The sequence below is a fragment of the Neopelma chrysocephalum genome, unplaced genomic scaffold (genome assembly GCF_003984885.1).
Source record: "Neopelma chrysocephalum unplaced genomic scaffold, ASM398488v2 Primary Assembly neopelma1_59, whole genome shotgun sequence".
Classification (NCBI taxonomy): domain Eukaryota; kingdom Metazoa; phylum Chordata; class Aves; order Passeriformes; family Pipridae; genus Neopelma; species Neopelma chrysocephalum.
This window is the reverse complement of record NW_020897714.1, coordinates 30767206-30793855: the sequence shown is the minus strand read 5'-3', so window position 1 is coordinate 30793855 and position 26650 is coordinate 30767206. Positions and strand designations below refer to the sequence as shown.

Genomic DNA, 26650 nt, shown 5'->3' with positions numbered 1-26650 from the left:
GGTTTTGCTACTTTTGTCACAGTGCCACTACTCTCAGTTAGCAAGTGCCTACGCACAGGAGGGGGAGATTCTGCAATGAACAATTTTTTTATTCCCCCAAGGATTTTAGCTCTTTTTAAAACACTTTTTTTTTCTCCTGATTGACCATCATTTAGTAAATGCCCAGATACATTTTTCAGAAAAAAGATTAAGTGTCTATATTTATATGTGCCTTTATTGCATTGCTATGGCAGGGCTGCATGGGCAGGGTTAGCTAATAAAAGTATACAGAGGGAGGGACGGATTCTGCCCACAGATGTGTGTGTGAAACTTCCACTGAAGTCAAGGAAAACAGCAGGAAAAGAGGCAAGGGAAGAGCCCTGGATGTTTGCAGCTGCTGCTGAAGTCTGAATGGGAATTTAAGTCTTCTTTCACTCCAGAAGGCAGAGATTGGAAACATTCACAGCCTACCGTGGATCAGGGAGGACTGCAGCTGTTTATACCGTAGTGGAAATTTTATTAAGCCCAATAAAGATGGATCAACTTCCTCCTGAAAAAAAAAACATACAATTGATTTAGAGTTCTTGTTATGACTTTTCAGCTTTGTGAGTCCTTGGGTTTAAGTTCCAAGCTGTGCCCTACAGCCATGAGAGCTAATTGCTTCCTGAGATTTTTTTTATTGTTTTTACATAATCACATGCCTCCAATCACTAGGGCTTTCAGTGCAGTCATGGGCACCGGCATCAGTGCAGTACCTCTGTTTAGTGCAATAGAGGCTGGGCTTGGTTCTTCTGTGAACTGTGTCCATTTAGTCTCTTGAGGGATCGGCCTGTGTTTTCTGCAGGTGGGACAGTCTTCTGGGGGATCTGCCTGTCCCAGTATGCAGGTGTTCACTTAGCTGAGTGACAAACACCCTCTAGAGTCTTTGGGGGATGCTGAATTTTACCTTTAATTGTATTGATGGTGATGCTGGGGAGTAGATAAGCTAAGCCTTACTTCATGACTAGAAAAATGCGTTGGTTTCTTTGTTAGGCAATAGCCTAGATAGTATGTTGACTTCTTCGTTAGGGCTGGAAGAAATAGAGCAAAGATACAGCAGACCTCATAATTTGAATACCTTCTATGGAAAAATGGAAAAGAATAGTCTGTATGGCTGTATTGCAGCTATGCAGTTGAGTCACCCATTGTTCATTAAACAATTACCAGGAAAGCAGAGACTGTGTTCTTGCTCTCTCTTTGCATGCGTGTAGACCCTCCTTCCCAGGATATCCTGCGTGGGTTGTGATATTCGTCTTGTTTCATTCTTGGTGTGCCACCTCTCTTCCCCAGTTAATGCTTCCTTTCCTCACTGATCAGCTCTACCAGCTTTCTGACTTGCTGTGAAATCCTTGGTTAAAATTTACATGGCAGATTTCATCCAGGGATCTCAAAACTCTTCACAATGGTGGGAAAATGTGACCATCTCCATCCTGTAGAGTTCAGGAAACTAAGGTGCAGCAACTGAACAATTCACATCAACACAAAGTTACAGACCATGTCAGCCCAGGAAACAGTCTGGATGAGAAACTGGGTCTTGTAACTCTTAATCTATTTGCAGTGAGCAGATTACAGCTGGATCTGATTGAGGTCAATGCCTATGCCCATGATGTGGAAACTTTTCTCTGTTTCGCTTTCCATTTCCTTTTTATTTCTTCTTTAAAGTAATGGACAGGGCAAGTCCTACCTGCATTTTCATGTGAAAGTCCTGACATGCACTATCTCTCAGAACTCATAACCAAAGAAAAGCTGGACCTCAGTGTACTCTAGAATTGCTACTTCCCATCAGTTTGTTTCCAAACTAATTAATATATTTTACTAAGGAACTAATTCTTTTTCAAATAAAGGATTAAAAAGAAATAATCTTAGGGACCTGACACCTGCGAAATTATTGAGGATTTTCTGCTTTTTATTTCAGTGGGCTCTGTCATGATTTCGCTGCTTTTAAAGGTACTCACTTGAGAGCCCTTAGAAACCAAAGACCTATGTCCACAATGCACAGCAAAGAAAAAGACTGTATAAATTTCAGCAAATTGTCCCTGTGACTGGGTGTCTGTTCCTGAGAGCTGAGCAGTTAAACAGCTGGGTCTTCTTGATCCACCTGAGTTTTTCCCTATAACACCTCATAGGGAACCTCTCTACTGGGCCCATGTACCAATTCATATGGATTCAATTCAGATGCAGTGATTTCTACACGGTATTAAAGCAATATGGATTTTAATATGTACTGTAAACTGAAAGATAGCGTTCCTTTACCAAGCAATGTAGCCCCAATTAAGACTGAATGTCATAATTTTGAAAGAAGTACCATAAAATCAGGAAGAGCCCAAAATAAAGAATGTTCTTTTATTTTCTTGCTTCTAATGCTGCTTTTAGATTTTGTGGGTGGATTATTCCATGAAAAAGAGAGATCTCAGATAAGCAAGACTGAAAGAGCTGAGGGGGTGGTGAATGCATTGTTTCTTCATACTCAACTTTGATGCAACAACAACAAAAAAAATCTCCCAAATGATAACTTGCTGTGACATTATAAATAATCTTTCATCTTCTTTGGTGGTCCACAGAGTTTATATAATTGGAAGGCTAAAACCCTTCTTTGTTGTTTCTTCCCTTTTCATTAGTACAGTAGAAGACTATAAAATTGTGCAGCCAGAAGGGGTTTAACAATTACTGAGTCAACATTTGAAAGTCTCACTCTATTTTATCATTTTATGCATGTGCTTTTTATGAGTTTTACAGCCCTGCAAGCGTTACTTAAGCAAGGTCCATTGCAATGGTGGATCTGTAACTTCTCTTTTATTTTATTTTGCTCTCCCTGTTAGCATGTGCCATCAGCAAGAATCACAATTCCACACTCACAAAGAAATTATAAATTTGAGATTATAATTTTTTTTATAACATTCAAGAGTGCTAGTTTCAGTTCCTAAAACTACCACTCTTACTGAGGAACCCTTGGCAAGTCACATAATGTGTGACTCAGTTTCCTGTCTCATAAACAGAGTTAATAATCCTGCCTTTCTTTGTGAAATTTTTTGGTTAATTACCGATGAGTGAAGAATGCTTGGGCAAGGTGATCTTCCACACAGAAAAACCCAAATCTAAATAGAAGATCCCTTTGAAAAAAAGCTGGAAAGTCTCTTACAACAGTTATAGGTGTAACAGGATCTGGGCTGTAATATGGTTTGGACTGGGGCATAGAAAATGGGCACAGTACCTGTTTTGAAGTACCATGACATTAATATGCAAGAGTAAAGTCTGACTGCAAATAATTCATCATGGACAAACCTCTTGGCACACCTGTTTCCATTGCCAGTGGTTCCTCTAAGTTCTTCCAGCTCCCTGTCATCCGTAGTGCCTGCCTGCCTCATGTTTTCCACATCTTGAAAGGCTGTGGATGAAGATTTTATAACTCAAGCTATTCTGATGTTTATTATTGCAAGAGGCAGAGGAATTGCACAGAAAGATTGCTTTTACAAAGTCTTCGCTCTTGTCAGATGTAGGATAAGACTCTTCACCTTCTTGGAGAGCTAAGGAAAATACCACAATGTTGAACGGATAACACCTGGCGCCACCAGCGCGTCTGATAATTAAATATGTTTTTCTGTCATAAAGTGAACTTTCATTGCCAGATCATAGCAGCTAATCTGCCTAGTACTTTAAGATTTGGTGCATGTTGACCAAGGTATGTGTCAGAATGGTTGATATTTACTGGGCCTTGCTGAGGAGAGACATCTGCTTCTGCACTGCAAACCACATCAGATGCTGTCACAGGCCCTGCTCAGCAATCTAAGATAAAAACTAGCTTATCAAATCTCAATCTATTGGAAAATTCCACCTTTAGAGCTTAGATGTGTGAGTTTTTCCCACAGAGCAGGACGATAAATAGCTGGACAAACTGTACTTGGCGGGGATGGAGGGGGGGGAATGGAACACTGAAAAGGACAGTAGCAGGCAACCATCTGTTTCTTTTTATGTATTGACACTGAAGGGAACAAAGGTAGCAGGCACTCAGTTCATCAGTGTGCTTGTAATTCTGAGGTGCAAGAACCCATGAGCTCCCCTAAAAATGCATTTGGCCTTTCAGTTCACTTGGGATAAGAAAAGCAGGAATGTGAAGTGATGCTCCTGAGCGCTCCTCCTCTGGAATTCCACGCTGGCTGTCTCTCTGCAAGCATCAAACTGAGAGGAAAAATATTCCTGTCAGGGGAAATGGGGGTAGGGTGGGGGGAGTAGCAAAGTGAAGAGTGGACTGCTTCAGTGAAGCTGCTAACCTTGAATTATGCAATCGGAAAAACGGCTCTTGCCAAAATACAATTCTAACGGAGTTCAGAGTACCGTCAGTGCTTGCCAAATACCCCAGCCAAAAGGATGTCTCGAAGAGGGGGAGGAGGGATCCGTTGCCATATGCCCAGCATTCACAGTATTCTGGAAGAACTGTGGAGTCCTTCAGGAGTGGAGGCGTGTTCATGGTCTCAGGTGCACCCTGAGCGTTGGTACCATGATCCAGTACAAGATGGGAGCGGTGAGGCTGGAGGGGAGTAGGTAAATATGTCAGAATGTCTTTATTTGTCAGACCTTCCAAGGTTTTGCTTCACTCTTGTGTAGTAGTGGGAGGAGTTCTGGCAAACATGGTCAGGCTGTTCTACATATGTTTTGACTCTTCTTGTTTTATGTTTCTTCTATGAAAGAGACTGCAACCAAGTTCTTGTCATTTTTAGATCAATGTTTTGTTAAACTATGACAGCTATCCATGACAGAGAGCCAAGTAACTTTTGCAGCTGACCACAAAACTGAGTCTGACTTGTGGTGCTTAGTCATTTTTTATATATTTTTTTCTACATGACACGTTCCATGTGTGTATGTGTTTTTCATTGTTCTTTTAAATATAATTAGAACATTTCTAGGAGCTGTGGTACAAATCAGTCTTCTCTGGCAGATGAATTTCTTTGATTAATAAAGTTTTAGGAACTTCTCATCACATTGTGGTTATTGATGAAACCTCTCTGTTTATACTTTGAACAATTGGGCTGTTGTGAGTTTGATTGCTCTCTACAGTATTATCTTCTCTGGTTTGCCCATTAGAATTTTAAATGATCCAGTGAACAGAGTTCTTGCTACCCCTGCAGAGAGCCTCTCCCACAATCCAATAGAAATGACCATTAGGATAGACATTTCACTTCTGCTGAAGTCCTTCATAGAGAAAAAAGATATTTATAGGATGTCTTTCAGCCTTCTGAAGTCTGGTACAAAATTCAGAAATTTAGAAGGAAAATAATCACTTCATCTTTAGCGAGATTCCTGTGTTTATTCTCCTGCAAGAGCAGAAGTGTTCCTTGGTGTTTGTTTTCACTGCTTTGTCCTGTCTGATTTTTGGCAGGTCTCACAGGCAGTTCTTCACACTACTTTCCTAGGTTTGGACCAACCTTGCCTGCTCTTCTTGTAAATATTGGTGCTAGGCTGCAGTAGATGTGACTTGTGCATTTTTCACAGGATGAATAGAATTTCATACCTGAAGCAAAGGGATGTTCTGCTGAACCCAACATGCATGCACCCACCTGTTATCACTGGATGGTGCCTCAGCTTGCTACTGTTTACACAGTGGAGTGGTGGCAGTTTTGAGAAAGTGTAATTTGCTGTTGAATTAAGATAGTGATAATAAATAGATCCTGGTTTTATATAAGCTTTAAATCATTGCGAAATTCTTGTCTGAAGTTCTTATATAGGTGTCCGTGTTGGGGGGGTTGGAACTAGTTGATCTTTAAGGTCTCTGCCAACCCAAACCTTTCTATGGTTCTGTGAGAGGAGGCTGAGATGGCAATGTTAGCAGGTTGCTAGTTTATTTGGGATCAGGGAAGAAAAAAGTTTCTCCTTTGTTTCTTTGGAGGTTCCATAAATACTTCTTCCATAAACTGGAAGACTCTGTAGGAAAGGTAAGGAGGTGCTTCCATCAAAGAAAAGCAGTAAGTCATCAACCAACTGCTTTCAAGCAAAACAGCATGGGAGTGTTACTTAGCCCCTTTTGAATATTTTGTAATTGTAAAAGTGTTTCTGTACATCAGAATTGGGGAAATTAAGCTGCAGAGTGTTTAATGGAAAGAGCATAGGGCATGAAATCACAATGCTGCTTACGTATTGTCAGGCTTTTGCATCCTGCCAGGGTGTTGCTGATCTCTTTCTGCTCTCCTAATTCTGTTTTTAGGGGGGTTTTGGGTGGGTGGTTTTTGGTGTTTGTTTTTTTTTTAATGGCTTAGATTGGAAGGGATCTTAGAGATCATCTATTTGCACCTCCCCTGCCATGAGCAGGCACACATTCCGCTAGACCAGGTTGCTCAGAGCTCCATTTAAACTGGCCTTGAACACTTCCAGGGATGGGGCATCCACAGTTTCTCTGGGCAACCTGTGTCAGTGTCTCACCACCCTCACAGTAAAGAATTTCTTCCTTATATCCAATATCTAAACCTACTCTCTCTCAGATTGAAGCCACTCCCCCTTGTCCTGTGACTCCAGGCCCTTCTAAATAGTCTCTCTCCATCTTTTTTGTAGGCTCCCTTCAGGTACTGGAAGGCCACAATTAGGTCACTGCAAAGCCTTCTTTTTTCCTTGTTGAACAATCCCAACTCTCATAGCCTTTCCTCATAGGAGAAGTGCAGTTGCAGAGGCTCAGGAAAGAACAGACTTATTAATGCCTTTATACTTAAACATTTCTAAACATCAACACAGAAAAGTACAACTGGCTGCTTTGACTTCCTCTGTTTCAACAGCAACATCATGGAGAAGGTCTTTTTAGCTGCCACTTTATCACTGCTGATTGAATTATATTGTCATTCCCTACGTTGAAGCAGCAGGGAGTAAAATTGTCACTGTGTTAGAAGGGTGGTCTCCCCACTCACCCATGTTTCAGTTCTCCAGAGAGCCATCTCCAAGCGCGGGGCCATGCAGAGCATCCCGGGAGCTCAGCGCTCATCTGGCATTCCCTCTCAGTCCCTCTTCCATCACGCCTGTGCTCTCTCCCTTCATCTGATGTGGCTGTACCTCAAAATGCGAAACTTTGCCTAAGATGGATAGCGGCAGAGCATCTGTAGGCTTGTTAAGTCAGCCTCTGATAAACGAGCCGCACGCGGTACCTTGCAGACAGCATGCCGGAGTATTCGCTGACCTTAAGACTCAATCAGATCATGTCGGCGGAGTGTGGTTCTGAATGTAACTGCCTCCGACTTCAAGAGCTGCATTTACTGCATAAAGGAAAAGCTGTTAAGCCTGTGCCCTTTGCGCTCTCGGCTCTGTTTCTCTAAGAGGTTTATGCGTGATTCCAGAAAAGTCTGCAACAGAATAACTCCCCTCCCCCTTGATATACCCAAAAAGAGGAAATGTTCTTTTATATTTTAGGTTGGTGGCGGCATTTTAAAATGATTTCAAAAACTGTTGATTTCCATGATATATCTGTGATTCATTTGGAAGAAGTACAAGGTCAACTTACTCCTGACTTTCTGACTGCTGACAGGTTGCTTTGGAAATGAGAGCTGAGTTAAAACCAATAGATCAAAGAGTTTGGTAAAGCTAAGTGCCTGAATAGTTCAGGTGCTTATTCGAAGCTTCTCCAAGCTTTCTGGATCTCTGTGCCTGGTAGTGTTATGGAAACCCTTTTGCTTGTGATAGGCTGACTCTGCTGCATGAGCTTTTCCTGAAAAAAACCCAAGAGGATAACTCATCTTGCACACTTCCCCTGGTGATGCGTCAGGGTATAGACAGAGCACCAGGAGTGCGAAAGGGATCTGCAACAAAAATGAATGTGAGGAGTAGGAAAGTTAACCTCATATTCCCTAAACTCTGTGAGCATACAAAGTTGAGCAGATTAGCCTTGTTTCTAACACTCTCGAGAAAATCTTTCTTCAATGACTTTCATGAATTTGAACCATTCTTTGAATTGCAGATGCAGGGACATCACATCGCAGGAAGCATTTCTGTATTCGCATTGTTCTCTTTTCTGTTTTCTTCTGTAACATAACCCAGTGACATTATTAGGCTACATAGAAGTTGCAAAGTCTCTGGTTGCCATGTGAAATCTGAACTTTTTTTTTTTTAGTTTATTGATCTTTTACAGTCATCAGGAGTGGAATAGAGCAAGGAAACAGTGATCTTTCTTTCAGGAAGAAACTCAAAAGAATTTTTTCAACTGGAGCCACTTTATTATCGTGCTGTATCATGTCATTTTCTTAGCTTTGCAAAAGGCACAGTGCCTAACATTTTGAAATGTTAGTATTGCTTCCCTGAAAGATTTATTTTTAAACATATGATTGTCAGGAAGATAGAATGTTTATGAGCAAAAGTCATTGGGAAAACAAAAACAGTTGGAAAATGGAACACCTTTGTATTTGTAAAGTCAAACAATTCAGGGGGAAGCGAGGTGTTTTGAAGAGAACACTGGAATTAATGGGCCTGGCATGTTGTTCTGGCAATGTCTTTAGACACCACTGCAGCCTGACAGATTAATTGGCAGCACACACTAGCCTGTTGCAATCCAGGGTTCACAGTTAGTTCTGACTAGATGAATGACGGACGGGGTGTTAGTAGGGTTGGGCAAAACAGTCTGGACGAGAACACAAACTGCTGCCCAAGTATCGTGCTTAATTCAGGTTGACCCTTTCCCAAGGCCTGAATAAGTTTGAACTGCAGGGTGTTTTTTTTTCCCTATGGGCTGCTTCCTAAAATACAGCCTTAAAAAAAAAAAAAAAAAAAGGGAAAGTCACGCATGTCCCTGCACTTTCATTGCAGGCTGGAAATAGAGTAAAACAATAAATACATTGCAAAAGAGTGTGTATCATCTAAACTTCGAATCCAGCTTTGCAGTCCCAGGGACATAGAGAGTTGAAATATTCTTCAGATGTGCAGCCAATTTTATCATGCCGAGCTAACCAAACTTTTCAACACTATGGAGTTTGCTCATCACTAGCTAATAAGCAAGTTTTAAAAAGGACTTTACGGTAGAGTCCACAACCATATCTCTTCCAGAAAAAACATTATTATGTATTGTTAAATACCTGGCTCAGTAAACTGTTGTGAATGGTTATCCAACTTCCCTATCAACCTTCTAAATTACATATGAACTTTGCAATTGCAATGTTTAATTATTTTCCTGATCCAAATCCCATCATCTTGCCCATATAGGACAAAACAACACTGGAGACCCTGACTCAGCAGTTGGCAGTAAAACAGAACGAAGACGGGAAGTTTAGCCACGCAATGATGGATTTCAACATGAGTGGAGATTCTGACGGTCAGTACAAATGGCTTATCCTAATTTCCAGGTTTGTGTGTGCGTATCAGCGGGATCTGGGGGAGAATCCAAGTGCTTTGGAGGCCTGTGAGCAGTTAGCAATAAACAGCTATGAAAGAAGGCAGGAAAAAGTGATTCATCATGGGGCGTTTTAAGTCTGGAGGTGATTTTTAGCCTTCCCTCTGTACACGGAAGGTCTCAAGAAGGGGCCAAGAATGTATTTCTGATAGTAAAAGGGACTAAAGAGGGCAAATATATGTGAGATCACACAGGGAATCCCTGAAGTATAGACCTGATCCTCCATAAGTGTTGAGTGCTCTGAATCTGTGGGAACTTTACTTGTTTCATAAAGCAAGCATAATGTTTGTTTGTTTCTCTGCTATTGCATATATTGTTATGGAGATGTCAGCACAAAAACAGGCAGATATGTAAGTATTTTTTTGCTAGTTAGAGAATTGCTTAAGAAGAAATGCCTGATGTTGCCATATATTACTCCCTTTCCATCACAAAAAAGGTAGAAGACGGGTAACACATGCATTCTCTAAGCAAGAAAGGAAGAAAGTAAAAAGTAAATCTACGTTGATAAATATAGGCTTTATGTTATTGAGCAGTAAAAGATGTTTTAGAAAAGCTGTTTTAATGCTTTGTGTTGAAAAAAAGCAGGCTAAGCTCTTCATCAAGTCTATACTATGTGATACTGAATTAACAGAATGATTAAACTAGACAATATACAATATATTTAACATTAACCTATTATGAACATGGACTCATTGAATGTGCAGCACCTGACATGGGTTACTAAAGGCAGAGGTAGCTGCATAATAAAAAACAAGCTGGGAATGTTTTTCTCTTTCTTTTTAGGAAGTGCAGGAGTCTCAGAGTCTCGAATTTATCGGGAATCCAGAGGGCGTGGTAGCAATGAACCCCATATCAAGCGCCCAATGAACGCATTCATGGTGTGGGCTAAAGACGAACGGAGGAAGATCCTTCAAGCCTTCCCTGACATGCACAACTCCAACATCAGCAAGATATTAGGTAAGAGTGATAGAGCACTGTTCTTTCAGAGCAAAACTCAAAAATATTTTGAATTAATAGAGCCGAGCACCTGAAACAACAGAAGTGGTGTCTCTCTATTGTGCAGCTTCATCACTGCACCAAGGACAACAGTGATATGAGCTTCCACTGTGCTACCCAGCAGTATGCATTAAGCATAACCTGACATCTTCTTGTGTCTTTGTAATTACTGAGATTGTGTTGGTAATTTTGGTTTGAAAACACGAACTGAATAGACAAAAACAGTTCATTTCATTCGGCTGTTGAACAAGCACAAAATAATTGCTGTCATTTATTTGCCCACATATTTCATCTATCTGGTTTCTCTGAGGTAGCACACTACAGTACTAGATTTGTGTCATAGAACTTTCTGTCTCCACTTGGACATCAAGCTGCTGAGCACAACTCTTTGAGTGTGACCATCCAACCAATTATTTGTCCACCAAGGGATCCATACATCAAATCCATGTCTTTCCAGTTCAAGAGATAAGGATGTCATGTGGGACAATGTCAAATGCTTTACGCAAGTCCAGATAGATGATGTTGGTCACTCTTCCCTTGTCCACCAACAGTGTAACCCCAGTTCACCTGTCAGTTCCCTCAGGTCCTGCAGATGCATCTCAGGACCCATGGACACGCAGGTCCCATGGACTTGTGCACCTTTAGGTTCTCAAATTGAGTCTTCTCCTACAGTGGGTGGTTTTTCATTCTCCCATAGTCTGATAAGAACCCTGAAATTAAGAAAAAAAGAAACATCAGATCTAATTTCCATATCCTCTGCTCTTTACATTCCTAGCAATATTTCTGATGAATGTCATCTACTGAATCTCATGCCATAGTCTTCCAACTTTTCACTACTTGCTCAGATTCTCAGTACCATGTTCTGTCCAAAGTCACCCCCCTGTGACATGCTGAATGATACAGCAGGTGACTAGTAAGGCTCTCTGAGGCCCATGAATCACTGTTCTGGAGAAAAAAAAAATCTGTGACCAAGTTAGAGATGTTGAATTTTTACTGAGAAAAACTGTTACAGGACCTAAGCACCCCTCAGGCCAGTGGCTAAGCGGAGAACATGTTTACCTGGGTTGCAGGTCTCAGTGGTTTTGCAGACTACTCAAGAAATGTAATAGCAGCATTAACCAGCTGCAGGTCTGGTAAATAGGCTGAGTTTAGAGTGGTCAGAGGTTTGAGGCTTATGTTGATGAGAGTGGTATTATGAAAAGTTAGCAGGGGGCAAGTAGAAATGAGATAAATTGGTTGGAGTGGCAGAATGTATTGCTGTGGATGGCAGATGTGATGATATTAACCCGTGATTTAAAGGGTGGTACAAGATGATTAGATTAGTTATGGGAACAGGATTAGAAGGCTAAATTGGTTATGTTGATGGTAAAATAACCTTATACTGGTTAAAAGGGATTATACTGGTCAGAGGTGTATGATGTGATTAGCCGGAGGACAGGGCAGTAATAGTTTTGGTCTGTTTCTAAATTGAGAGTAGACCTGGTTAAACCTGTTTTTAAATAATCAGCTTCAGAAATCTACAAGATCATTCTGAATGGCCCTTTTCATATAGAAAGTACAAAGAGAGCTTGATGTTTTCCCTCTTAACTGATTGTTTTGGATAACAACCTCCGACAGCACGCTGCTAATTCATTCTGCTTAAAACAGGCGCTTGAGCTGGGCTGACATTTTACGCAGTCTCTGGGGATCCTGGTTGACATTTTAAAGGGCTTCTAAGCATTTTATAATACCCTAAAATCTGGTTTTAATAAGCCATTCTGCTGAAATTGTTAACATAAGGAATCACCTTTTACTATTTGGCACTAGATCAGGAAGATATGGGGACATCTTTTTCTGATTAGATATACAGTAGTTGGAGTAAAATGTGCAAATTCATTACAGATCCTGTTGAGGTGACAGACAGTATAGCTGACTCCAAACTCTTTCTGTTTTGCTGCCAGATATGGGGAAAAGCAAGGTCTGAGGCAGTGAGAGATGATGTTTCTATTTCTTTCCAGCATCACATTTAATTTTTTCGGTCTACCTCTGCAATGGAGAGGGATGTCCTGGCGTCTTCCTTCTTGACAGAAACATTACAAAGGTCTTCCCTGAATTGCAAAAGGCCAGTCTTTTGAAGTCAGCAGGGAGCTGTCTGTTAACTGGCGTAGGGTGAGCAACTAGAAGCTTACAGTTCAGCCAGGTATCAGGGTCTCCTTATTAGAAAGCCACAATTTTTCCTTCCCATTTTTCCAGCGGTACTGCTACACATTGAGGTCAGAGAGCTCATTGTCACAGAGAGCAGCTTAGATAGAGTTCTCACTGATCGAGGATCATTTTTATAGTAAAATGAGAGGAGGTGCCCTTCCCAGCACTAGCATTCTCTAGGGATTATGTTTGACACTGTGGTATTATGTTTTGAGCATAAAAATTAGATACACGGATTTGTCACTAAATTCATCTGTGCATACGTTTGTCATCCATCTGTTCATTGCAACTTAAACTTGTGGATAATGATTTTTTTTAGTAAATTGTTAAAAAAGTGCTAAAGTGGGTCTGCTGGACCCTATCAATTTAATAATGCATTGTTTAGATCTTTTTGTAAATATTTTAATTAATTTCACTGAGAAATCTACATGAAGATATTAGGAAACAGTGAAGTTAAACACTACCTTCAGAAATTCTCTTGGGATGTGTAAGTGTGTGAATACAAACCTATACACATACCTATACATTATACAACTGTTTGTGTATGTGAGGGTATTTATTAAACATAAAATCAGCCTGAATCAGGTACTCAGATTGAAAAATGTCAGTCTAATGGACTAAAAGTTAGAGAATATTGCAAACAGCTGAAAATTCTTATCAGAGAATTCTTATCTAAGCAGAGCTCTGAACATGCAGGCACGTGTGTGCCTGAGCACGAGTGTCTGTCCTGAGGGCATCTCATTTCTGCCCTGGATTTTAATATTTGCCCTCTCCAGATGTGTTCACAGTCACACACAGCTGTGTGAGCACAGCTCTAACTGCCCTACCTCACTTTGGGGGCAGAAGCCATGCTTGGTACTGAAGTCTTGTAAATGTTTGGTTGGTTTTTTTTTCCTAAATACTTCAGCCACCAGATCAGAGAGAGTTGTGCAAGAATTTTGCTTGTCATTATGTATTCATCCAGGGAGGGGAACGGGTTCTTGTTTTCATAGTCAAGGAGAAAGCCTTGCATACTTGACCCACTCAAAGCTTTCCAACACAGATGGTGAGCGGAAAGCTCACCCAGGAGTGTAAATCTTCCCTTAAAAAGAGAGATTTTTCAAGATTCTTCGATCATACCTTGTTTAGGCTTGGGTTTGGCATTGTGCATAGGTACCCATGCCTGCCTGTGTGTGTTTACAGACACATAAAACAATGACAGATAAAGCTATTACAAATGTATTTCGTCCAAACATAAGGTATTCTTAACCAGTTTTAATATGTTGATTTGCAGTACTCATTCATAGCTTGAGCTGTGGCTTCAAGTTCCAAGATCAGAGTTATGTATTCTTCAAACTTTGAAAATTCCAGATTAAGACCAGTCAGAGAGCTGGTTGGATTATGTATGTGACTAAGAAGTGAAAATGATAAAATGTATATAACAAGGGTTTATCGACAGAAAATGTACCCTTTTTTAAAATTTGACGACATTGTTTGTTTAATTATGTATGATACTTCAAAACATACTAGTAAATTATATTTAGTATATTTTGTAAAAACACTAAAGTCATAGTAAGAGGAGGCATCACTGCAGAAGGCAGCTATTAAAAATTTGCTAGGAACAGAGGTGAAACTGCCAGGATTTTTGTTGTTTTGAGTTTGCAGCTCAGGAAGGAAAAACATGACAAATGACATTTATGTATAAATATTGTATGTGTAACTGTATGTACCAATATTATGCATGAAAATTTTTCTTTTTATGGCCCTGATCCTGCAAAGACTTGTGTGTTTGCCTAACTTCACCCACTATTTACGGATCTTTTCACATTAAGAGGTAGGAATCAGCCTGCCCAGATCTGAGTGTAGGATTGCAGCAAGTGAACTAACACAGCAGAACAGGAACCGTGCTGGAATAGAGCAGTTTCATGGCAATTCTTCAACAACTGCTTTCAATTTCTGCCTTTCTGTCCACCTGTCTGTCTCAGAATATGTCTGAGTTCCTACACTGCAGATCCCTTCACAGCATATAAAGCAAATGTCAAGATTTGTTTAAAGACTGAGGGTTTCAACTTTTCTATTCATAAATAAAAACTGATTGAGCAGCAGGAAAAGAAGCTAGGGCAGGTTTTCTAAGCCACTAGGATTTCAGCAGGTCTGTGATTAGAGGACTCCAGCTTTAGATTAACTGCCATGATTTTCTTTGTATGCTGAAACACCTGTGTGCCAGTGTCTGTGAGGTAGAATTTGAAAGCAGAACCACATCTGGGCATCTTCCAGTAGAGCTTGCATGTTTTATCCTGAATTCTTAACATCATTCAACACAGGCCTGATCTATGTTTCCATCTTCTGCAGCATTAGGAGGTGTGCAGTGTTTTGGCAATTTCCACATGTTTACCACTGTGTCATTCAGCCCAAAATCTAGGAGGTACTGTATGTGGAAAGTTGGTGTCACTTTTTCTAGCCGCTCTCTTTGCCAGAAAAAGCTTGGAATAATTTCTCTGCGGGAGACAAGGCTGCTGACTGCGATTCTGTCCGCAGAGCTTTGCTGCTCTGTGTAATACAGAGCACAGCCACAGATCCCCATGTACAGACACTACCTCAGTATGGCATACGAAGAGCCGTGCGGGAGTTTCAGTCCAAATCCTAGAAGCCATCTAGTCGTGCTGGTATGGTGCTGTGCCTAAGCTAATAACAATGTCATTAAACTGCTTCCCATTCCAGGACTAGCTGGGGGATCTCTGCATGTTACATGTTGTAAATATCATGACAGCTTTGACTCCAAATCAGTGCTTGTTAAGAAAGAGATGTCCATTGTCTTCAGAATGAAGGCGTCGCTGTTTACAAGTCACTTATCTCTAGGTGTGAGGTCAGGCTGTACCAGCCCTTTAGTCCGTGCTGCAGTTTGGGCTTCTGGAGAAAAGCTTCAAAGAGCAATGGGGGAAATGGTGTCAATAATCAAAAGAGGCCTTTCTAGAGTGAATAAAACTGTTTTCTTTCCTGGGAAGGGGTAACTGCGCTCCCTATATTGCCAGTCTTGGGGGCACAGTGAGCTAAGACCAGCCTGAGTAATAGCATGAGCTAAGTACAGTATGAGTAACCATAAAAACAAAGAACAAGAGGAAGTCAAGTATGAGATATGACATTATGAACCCATTACATTGACAAACTATTCAAACTTTTTTTCCAATGGGAAAATCGACTATTTTCCAATAAAGTTTTCCTTCTAGGCCATATGTTTCACAGCTTGGATCATTCCTGTTATTTGAAATGTATCTTAGCCTGAAGCACTTTCATATTTCATGGGAAAATAAAATAGGGTAACTGATTCAAGAAGTTTTACTTTCAGCTCTCATATTTATGTCCTTTAAGAAATATTAGTTTATAACTTTCAGGAGGTATTCGAAAACAATTGCAAAGTCCTCATTATATGCCTAGCTCAAATATCCACATTAACATAGGCAGAAAACAAGGCTGCCAGCAATGAAGCCATAGTGCAGCTCTGCATAGAGGTGTGCCAGTATCCCAGTGCTCTTCCCTTCATGACACACACTAAATTCTATAAGTTGGAGCTGGCAGCGTTCCCCGGGACTTGGTCTTGGAGTTAAAACCCTGATGAGACATATGGGATAGTTTATAGCTTTTAGAGGCATTGCTTCAGGCTCTTTGCAGGCTCCTGTACCTGACTGCATAGCATTTACGATCACTTCGTATTCTACTTCTCACAAACCTGGAAGCCAGAAGGTTCCTGTGTTTGTCATGAACAGTTAAGCTGTGGACATGTGCTGTCCTGAGTTCATGCCTTGATCCAGCCATGGTGGATCACAGTGACTAGATGGCAGCACAGGAGTGGTACCTCCTCTGGACAGGAGGTGAAAACAGGCCCATGGCCAAGGAAGAGTGTGGGGATGTAGCAGAGCAGACTCTGTGTATCTAAGGGGTCTTTGGACATTCCTCTAAAATATGCGACTTTGTTTTCTACAACAAAGTGTCAGGGATTGCCCATTATCAAGATAATGGTTTTACTTCCCACCTGAAAGGCATTATAATGTAGATAAATTTCAATAAAATATTGAGTCAAAACTTCAAGTGCCATCTCTCTGCCTCCTGGCCATAACCAAGAGGTTTACCAGTAAAATACAAACAAGACCTGACCCCTGTCTAGAAGCTCTGACAGATTCCCAGCCCAAAGCGATATGACCGTAGGTATCTTGTTCTGGGTGACCTACTTGTTTCTCTGCCTTTCAGTGTTTGGGGATGAGTAGAATCTCTTTTTTTTTTTTTAATTTTTTTTTTCCCTTGGTGACAGGATCTCGCTGGAAAGCTATGACAAACCTAGAGAAGCAGCCATACTATGAGGAGCAGGCCCGACTCAGCAAACAGCACCTGGAGAAATACCCAGACTACAAATACAAGCCAAGGCCGAAGCGTACCTGCCTTGTAGACGGCAAAAAACTACGCATTGGCGAGTACAAGGCTATCATGCGCAACAGACGCCAGGAGATGAGGCAGTATTTTAATGTTGGGTATGGGACCTTTAAAAACTACTGCTCTTTTCATTAAAAAAAAAAAAAATAATTCAGGGAGAATTGTTAATTCGGTGTGGTAAATGTTATTGTTTGTTGGCAGGAACATTAGATATTGCCAGCAGAAAATGAAGCTTAAACTTTATAACAACGTGTTCCAGGCGGAAGTTAGGCAGTTAGGGATCTCTATGTTGGCTCTGCTATATGCTCATCTTAAAGCCTCAGCCAACTGTCTCGTTTCCACTCTGATCATGAAAAAAAAGAAAAAAACTCAAGATTTTCCAATGAAACATAAGTCTTCTAATAAAGCCTTATAACTATTACTTTATTATGAGTCCTGAGAGAGTATATCTGAATGAATATCTGTCTCGTGATCCAAAAGCCAAAATTACGAGTTTGCATTCAGTATGATCTGTGACAAGTGGTTTGCAGAAAGGACTGCTGAACACACTTTACTTGAGCTGGAATGTGGACTTGGCTCAGTTAATTCATATCAAGCGTGAAGTTCTCTGCGTTGTTCGTTGTGACAGCATTTGTTATACTAGGGAGTGTCTTATAGCAGTAAGCTAAATGCTTTGTGTTGAGCATAAATTTTAAGAAGACCAGTTCTGATAAACAGGTAATAGATCAGCTTGATATGATTAGATTAATATCTGCCTAGGAGAGTAGCATGTATTTGCCTTCTGCAGAGAAGGAAACCTTCCTTGGATTTGGCTACAGCAGATCAAAAAGAATTGGAAGTAATCAAATATTCCACAATATTTCTGTATTCACCCCAGAAAATTAAAAGCTACACAGTGGTTTTAAAAAGAGCAAAAGCAGCAACATGAGTGACCCTCTGAAATAATGAAATTTGTGTTCTGTTCATCTGAATTTTGAATCCTTTTAATTTTAACTGAGTACCACATCTCTCTAGTTAATTGCTAGAAGTAGCAATAAAGGAGAGAATATCTGTCCAGCAACTGCTAAGTGTCATCAGACTGTGTTTAAAACAGCTACAGTGTGCATTGTTATAATAAGCCGCTCAGCAGAGAAATTTGAGCTGCTTAACCCTGTGGTGCTGGCAGGTCCAGTGATCCCAATGGTAAGCACTGAAACAAACACAGGGAAGTCAGCCAACATTTGGCATCAAGAGATTAAAAAAAGAGGAGGGGGCCTTCTGGAAAAAGAATAGGTGGCAACAGAGCCCCCAAAACACTGCTTATCTGGTTAACATGCATGCCTCATCATGGGAAAAAAAATTAACCTTGTAACATTCTGCATACTGTTTAGCTTTCCAAACAAGGCTGACATTGAAATCAAGACATTTCTGGACATAATTTGCACTGGGGCATAGGGGCACAGAACCTGGGGTGAAATCTCTATAGAAGCTACTGACAAAGAGGCCAATGGCTGCAGTGGGGGTCAGTGTGTGATGCCCTGTCATGGCACTACAGTTGCATTCCTGGTTTTAGTTCCCCATCTGTTGCATCCCCCAGGACAGGTCATTTAGGGCAAACTTCTAAACACCAGCCCAGCTCCTGCCTGGGCACCACAATAAGTGATTTGGTTTACAGGAGCTGTGTCTATGCTGGCTGCTGGGACATGCTGAAGGCATCACAATGGGAAGGACTTTTTAAGGGTGTTTTTTAATGCTTTCCTATCTCAGTGCCTTCATCTTCAGTGGGTAGCGTGGCAAGCTCACCTCACTGGACTGCTGAGAGCCCTTATACATTAGTATCTGAGGACTGCTGCAAGAACTTCTGGGCTGGACACGCTACAAAGGTGGAAGAATACCATTCTTAAATTATTTAATATTTGAAAAGCACTCTGAAAAGCACCATTTAAGTGCAAAGTGTTCCTATTGTTAAATATTAAAAGCAATTTAAGTGTGCTGAATCTTGTTGCAGAAATGCTGACTCCAGAAAACAAAAGCCTTCCTATTGAATTAAGAATAAAATGCAAATTAGATCCGCTCCCTACTTTAAGAGCTGTATCTTCAGCTGAGACAACTTCAACTTGTTTCAGAAACACAGAAATAAGGGCTGTGCGGAGGGAGGCCTCACTCCAGTGGCAGGCAGGAAGTATCTGAAAATGCAGCAGCGATTCCAAACAAATGTAAAGCTGTTTGGCAGAGGAAAGTCTTTCAGGATCACTGTACTGTGCGAGGCTTACTGTACAGCCAGGGCACAGGCAGGCAGGGGAACAGGGGAGGGCTTCATTCTTAATTAAGAATGTTCATCTCAAGAGACTCTGCCCTGTCTCCTGTGGCAAGGCTTTTCAGTGCAGATGGACACACCGCTGATGACATTACAATGTGCAGCATGTACTGAAGAGTATTACTGCAATGGAATTACTTCATGCAGCAAGGAAACAAAAGGAGCATGAATTTTAAACCTCTAGGCTTGTTGGGACTCTGAAGCTTCTCAGGGAAACAAACACTGGTATAACACAGCCAGTGTTCTTGATGCAAAGGGAATTTCTGTGGCCTGGAATAATTCTTCTTTCATTACTGCAGACAGGTTTCCAAGGCTTAGACGCCGTATAAAGGCATCCTGTAGAGGATTTTCTCAAATGCTCATGTTGCTTGCTTGCTTTTTATTTATTTTTAAATAATGCCTGCTTCCGTTTTAAGTCTGCCTTTTCCCAATTTTATCCATCTTCCTTCAAAGAGCCTGCTTTTCACAAGGGCCGCTCCCAGTGGAAACTATCACCTTCCAGTGGGAGGCCTTCAGGGATCAACCTGTGAACCCATGCTGGCCCCAGAAAGCTCACTGTCCCTCTCCCTAATAGTAGGCAGGTCTCTGAGTGAATGTGGAGTAAGCATTGTCTCTTTGGAGAGTCCTGCCTTGCTTTCTCCTCATCCATTGGTATTTTCCCACAGCACCTCCCCATTCCTGTGCAATTTACCCAGTCCTTGCTACATCTCTGCTGTTGGCAATGTGTTACCTTTATGTCTAGTCCTGCCCGAAGAATGGATTATTTAAAAGGAAGATTTTCAAAATACATGGATTTTAAGTTGGACCAGAGTTGCAGGGAAGTTTATTTTTGGCTGGCAGCTCATGGGACACCCAGTTGACCCAGAAAAGAAGTTTGCCTCACAAGCAGGCAAGCTGGAACTAGTGCAGGTACAGCTAGAGATGTTTACAGAGGTTTTTTTTATCAGTGAAGTTGGTTTGGGCTTGATGTTCATTTCTGGAGCATCAGTTGGTGAGTCTGGAATATTGATATAAAGGCTGTCTTGCATGGGCCATCTAGGGACTTTCTCTACATGCCCAAGAATATATGCTACAGGCTTGCAAATTGCTGTTGATCTCGCCCTCCCTTTACTCCTTCCAGTACTCAAACATCCTTTTGCTTTTTCTCCATGCCAGGCAACAAGCACAGATCCCCATTGCCACCGCGGGCGTAGTTTACCCAGGAGCCATTGCCATGGCAGGAATGCCTTCCCCACATCTGCCCTCGGAGCACTCGAGCGTGTCCAGCAGCCCGGAACCCGGGATGCCCGTCATCCAGAGCACTTACGGCATCAAAGGCGAGGAGCCTCATATCAAGGAGGAGATGCAGACCGACGACGTCAATGGAGAAATCTACGATGAATACGATGAGGAAGAGGATGACCCCGATGCGGACTATGGCAGTGACAGTGAAAATCACATTGCGGGGCAAGCCAACTGATCGGGGTCCAAATCTCTCGTGACCTACAGGACTTCAAGGAGAAAAGAAAAAAAAATAAATAAAGCCCCATCTGGTTTATCCTTGCCAGTGGCCAAGCACATTAACTTTCTCATACACTGACTGTTACTTTAACTGTTAGTCTTAACTAGTTGGGACATCAGCTGACTAATAGACATCAGCCTGCATCAGAAGAAAAAAGGCTCAGAAGAAAGGAAACAAAGACAACGACAACAACAACAACAGAATGATATAAGCTATGGGTAAAATAATGCCAGTAATTCAGCTGCTATACCCAAGCACTGAAGTCTTACCCGTCGACCTTTTATTATTATTATTTTTTTTTCAAATAAACTTTATGGCTGTTTGTTCTACAATGTTCTAGAAATTCTCACTCAGGTACACAGTGCCAACAAGTGGCTTGTGAATGTGTTTTGTTGTTTTGTGCTACAGTTTAAAGAGAAATAATTTTTTTTTTTTGGTAATGCACCTGACAGGAAAAGAAAAAAAGATAAAATTCCTTTTAACCCCCTCTGTCTCCTCCTCCCCCTCCTCCCTGTCAAATCTGGGTCAGAAGTGTGTGTGTGTGCGTGTGTGCGTGCGTGCCTGTGCGCGTGGCTGGCAAGGAGGGAAGTGGGGAGTCTGTTTCTGTTAACCCCAACAAGCAATTATTTCCTTTCAAGAGAGGACTTCTCTTCATCAGTTGCACACCATACTGAGTCTTTGAGCAAGTGCCAAATTTGTACTAAAGCGCTGAACTAGTCCAATTTGCTTTTTTTTAGGTTGCTCTCTTCTTGTTTTGTTTTTCTTTTGCTTTTTCTTTGCTTTCTACTCTGTCTTAAGTTAGGACAGTGTTGTATCTTAGACAATCCCTCGAAGAACCTGATATACCAGCAGCTGGTGAGATTAGACATATATTTTTGGTTTTGGTTTTGCTTTTTAAAGGAAACTGTAGGTGCCGTTCTCAGGTGAAAAAAGAGAGAGAGAGAGAGAGACATAAGAAATTTAGAGAAAAAATATTTTATGGTCTTGGATTTTCATGTGTGCGTGTTTATGGTACTAATAAGAATAATCTTGGACTATTGTGAGCAAAAAGCATGTTCCAGAATGAAGTCCTGCACCCTCCAAATGACTTGGTCTGTAAGGAGCCTTTGCTTTTAGTTTACACTTCAAGTGGCATAATAAATGAAATAAAAAAGGCTTGTCCAAAATGTGGCTTGTTCTGCACAGGACAGGGCAACTGGAAATGTTACTTCCTCACTGAGCATGATTAGGTTACCTCCCAACATGTCCAGTTTTGATGAACTCGTACCTTCAGGGTGGCTGAGTACTGATTTCTGATTCTGAAAAGGCAATTTTTTTTTAACTGACATTTTTTTCTCCTTTGCATTGGCAGAAGTCCTTTTTTTGTCTGTGGGATGTTTGTGTAGGAAGGAAGACTAATAGCTACAAAGAGATTTCCATATTCAAAGTGGGCATGTAAGAACCCAAACCTTTTGTGGTGCCGAGTTTCCCCAGCTGCTGCCTCTCACAACCGAAATATTACTCTCCTGTGCTAAAATATTTTCAGAGTTGTTCTAGAGCACTTAAATACGTTGCTTGTGCAGTTTTGTCTTCCTTGGGCAATGACAACCAGGTGAGGAAGGTGGAATTACACAAGTCTAATCCTGAGCAGAAGTTTGCATTTCTGATAATGTAATTGAATGTTATGCTTTATTTCGGGGGGAAAAAAAGAATATAAATATAAATTAATTAGAGTTTCTTTTCATCTCCTCACTGTAATATTCCTGTAGGAGAAGAGGACCCTGGTTTGTGTAGCAAGACAGAAGCATTAGATAAACTGACCAACCAACCATAAATACTACTCCAAATTTCAAAAAGCAGCTATTCCAGAGCTGCTCTGTTGCCTGTAAAGGAAAGTCTTAGGATCATACTGAGGCAAAAGCCTTCCTCTGAGTTGGTTTTCCAACTGGGGATGCCAGTTTTATACTTATGTTATTTCCTGGTAAATTCCTACTCCCAGAGAGAGATCCATTGCTGTTTGTCATCGCTCTAACTTGTAAAATTAGCCCTGTGCATCTTAGTGGCAGTGAGATCCCAGCCCAAGCATTCACCAGAACCCTGGTCATCAGTATTTGGCAACATTGCTTTTACAAATGGTCCCTTCATCAGGCAATTTAGCTCTCACTGCAGTCAGCCAGGTGCAGGATGAAAGGGGCAGGTAGAAGGAGAGACCGGGAAGGGAGGGAATGCCTTTCTTTGCCTCTTGAAATCCCACTTGAAGTGTAACTTGACCTCTGCAGACCTTGTGCAAAGCAAACAAGCAAATGCCATTGAAGACTTAGGACAATATTCCAATGAGCAGTTTGGACGTGATAGTTTTACCCTGCAACATCTGTTTTATTTTTCTCCTCTTTTCCCTGTTTTGTTTTCCAACTCTGCCTCAAAAAATTATTTTCTATTTTCTCTCTCTCAGAAAATTTGCTCTGAAATTATGCTTGGAGTAGCTGATCATATCCTCCATGTCAAAGAGGGTTCTTTTTGTTTGTATCTTATGACTGTGTTGGGTTTTTTTTTCAGTTGAACTGCCTCTTCTTGCTAGTGTTGTAATGGTAATTATAATAATAATAATGGTCAGCTGTTCCCAGATTAGTAAATTATGTATAATTTATTTTACACCCCCCCCTTTTTAACTTTATTTTATTCTGTTCTAATTTGGCAGTGCAGCAAATGAAGCTGTTAGGCTATTTAAAATGGATACCCCTCCCCACCTTGCCTTTTTATATATATATAAATATATATATATATACATATGAAAACAAATCGCTTCTTCTTCTGCTCACACCATTTCTCTTTCTTTTATTTTAATTTTGGCCCCAGCCATGTCAACTTCTGATGTTTATTATGATGGAGTGAATTAATGGGAGTGTTGTTTTCAATCTTAATTAACTTCTGCTCTCTCATCACTCATTTTAGTTATTTAATTACACCAGTCATCTAGAGCCAATTTTTTTAAGCACTCTGTTTGGATAAGAAGGAAAAAAAAATAGACAGTTGTTTTTATATCATTATTATGTACAATGTGAAAACAGATAATTGCTCCTTTTTTTTTTTTTTTAACTTTTAAATTTGTTCCCTGTCTTTGTGAACAAATTACTTCTGACTCTTGTGGGTTCACCTCACATTTGCTGGATGCTTGATTTCCACCACATTATAGAGACTCTCTATGGTTTAATTGTGTCACTTTTGGGCTACCAGAATACTTTGTTTTAGCTCCAGGTAGGTGCCACTGCGGCAGGTGCGATTGGAGCAGGTCTTGGGCACGGGGGCTGGAAAGCCGGCCTCGGGGAGGTCAATGGGAACAAGGCCCTTTGGCTTCAGCGGGACCGAGTTTCAGCCCTGAACTTCAGGCTGCGCCGCAGGAGCCGCTCCTGGAGGCAGCCCGGTGTCCGTGGGCAGGGTGGCTCCTGTGCTGGAGGAGCTGGGGCAGCAGGACCTTCTCCCGGAGCCCTCTGCTGTGCTCACCACCTCGGCCTGGGCTGGGGCTCAGCTGAACGCTGATTTCCTCACCGTACACATTTCCATCCGAGAGACTACGCTGGGGTTCCCCCACCAGGGTGGCTTTAGCAGACTCCACCTCTTGCTTTCTTGGATGTTGAAAACCGATGCAGAAATGTTAAAAAAAAAAAAAAGGCCAAAAGAGAAAAATGTTAAAAAGAAAAAAAAAAAAGCCGCAAAACGGCTCTGGGGTTCCAAACCAGAAAAATACGTAAAGCCTGTGCTAATGTTTTCTTGGGTGCAAGGATGATCACCCGTGTATCCTTCGGCAGTAGAAGACCAGATTTGAAAATGAGGCCCTGTTTGTCCCTTTTAAATTTCTTAGGGAAAAAAAAAAGAAAACAAAACCCGCAAAAAACCAAACAAAGCAAAACATGCATTTATAAAAAGATCTTCTTGTCTTGTTTCTTTTTTTTTTCCTGGGTTCTGTGCCCTGGAGCATGTAGAAAAACCAGGTTAGAAGAGATTAGGATCGTATTAACCTAAAAGCGCATCGAGGCCCTAATGCCAAGGCGGGCTCTGTTCCCCTCTTCCCTGGGAACCTGGAGAGCAAGGGTGCTCCTGGGGAGCTGCCTGGGGTGGGGCGTACAGGACACCCCCTTCTAACTGGGGGGAGCCCCTTGTGCCGTGTGTCTTGCGAGCTTACAAAAGAACACTGCCAGCAGTGGGGAAAGGGGGAAAAGAAAGAAGAAAAAAAAAAACTGAGGCACTTGCTTCTAAGCTCAATTAAATAACACAGAGTATATCCTTTTTCAATTTATTCATGCCTTATATTAGTAAAATAGGATTTTTAAGTGCATTTAACATCTTTATTTAACCGTTCCGCTATATTAATCAGGCCCCCAGAAAAGAACACTAGCTATTATTATAGCATTTAATTAGTTTTGTAACCAAATCCTCTTATTATGAATGCATATGGAAGAAATTCTTTCTTCGAAGACATTATTTCAAAGATTTGGTTACTGCAGTAGACTCTTTTTAATTAAATCATTTTTTAGAAAGTAAATTGTCTTTAACCTTTTTACAGCACATTTTCAGAGCTTTTTCTTTTTAATCCAAAGAGATGAGCTGTTATTGTCCCCGAAGAAGCCTCTGACATCACGTTCATAACATCAAAAATAATTATACTCCGTGGAAACGTAGACCTTACTTAGCAAGAATTCATCTGCTAGAATGAATGGCAACTATATGGTATTTCTTATGTTTTAAGGGCATGATGTATCGGATAGGAAGTTTTTTTTGTCTGCCCACTTCTCGGTAGAACCATACCTTCCATTTTGCAGAGAACTGTGCGTGATTCACTAGATGTGGATTCAAGTGTATCCTCAATTCACAGGGCATGGGCTGGCTGTTTAGCTTGGTTTATATTTACATTTTTTCAACTTTATCTTAACTTGTCAGTTTCCCAGATTGAAGAACATGTCAAGTTCGTTTTTTCTACTGACTGATTTCTCTACTCCCCAGTGTTTTTTGTCACTGGTTTGCTGAAACAGTATTTATATAGCTCCATTGGCTCTAAAGCTCTTACTCCTTCTAACGTTTTGGATTTTACAAGTGAAATGAAAATAGAAAAGAAATAGAGACAATCAAATGCCTGGAGCTTAAAACAAAGTATGTGCAACCTACCATCTCACTTGAAATTTAATAAAAGAAATAATTATGTAAATATAACATAGAGTTATAGATTTATATTTTGTTCATAACACATAGTGTAATATAAGTTGTATATTTTCATGTTTTGGTTTTATGTTATCATTCATGCCACAATAAATGAAAAAAAACAGGAGTTGATGTACTCTTTAAAAAAAATACAATGTGGGTTGCCACCGTCCTGGGTTTTTGTTTTTGGTTTTTGGTTTTTTGTTTCTTTTGCATTCCCCTTTTTCAGTATTATTGCCCTGCAAGGCACCAATAAAACAGCAAATGTGTTCTTTACCTATCCTGTGGTCTGTTTCCCACTTATTATAGTGAAGGGTGTGCTAGCTAATTTTCCTGTCAGGAGAACAAAACAGCTGGGCTCAAGCAGCAGAAAATGAGATTTAGATTCAGGTTACCAGTCTGATCCAAAATTCAAGATTTTCAGCAAATCACAGGGGAAAAAAAAATCACCCCATCCTTCAAATATTAGCATTAAAATAGAAGGAAAAGTTGGTCCCTGAACAACATGGTACAGCACAATTTCCAGTTCATTGTCAGGACAATAAATGGGAATGGGTGAATCCAGAGGTTTGGCCCGTACCCACCTTTCAAAGCTGTGTTCACTTTCTACAGGCGTATCTGTTCAGAGACCAAAGGAAGTTCAGGAAAATACCCCATTATAAACACCAATGACACAAAGCTATGAAAAAAATAGCTCTGCTCATAGTTAGTCAAAATGTCCCAACATGCT

At 40.9% G+C, this 26650-nt stretch overlaps 1 protein-coding gene across 17 annotated transcripts in view; it reads left to right on the top strand.

The window, feature by feature from the left end:
* SOX5 (SRY-box 5) overlaps positions 1-26200 on the top strand; it is a 641934-nt gene extending 615734 nt beyond the window's left edge. For all 17 annotated transcript variants that reach the window (XM_027680806.1, XM_027680807.1, XM_027680811.1 and 14 more), the window contains 4 exons: positions 9181-9289; positions 10151-10324; positions 16833-17049; positions 20403-26200. In XM_027680806.1, the coding sequence (XP_027536607.1) occupies positions 9181-9289; positions 10151-10324; positions 16833-17049; positions 20403-20706 (804 nt within the window). In that variant the 3' untranslated portion in view covers positions 20707-26200. The remainder of the gene's footprint in view (positions 1-9180; positions 9290-10150; positions 10325-16832; positions 17050-20402) is intronic.
* The last annotated feature ends 450 nt before the right edge of the window (positions 26201-26650 follow it).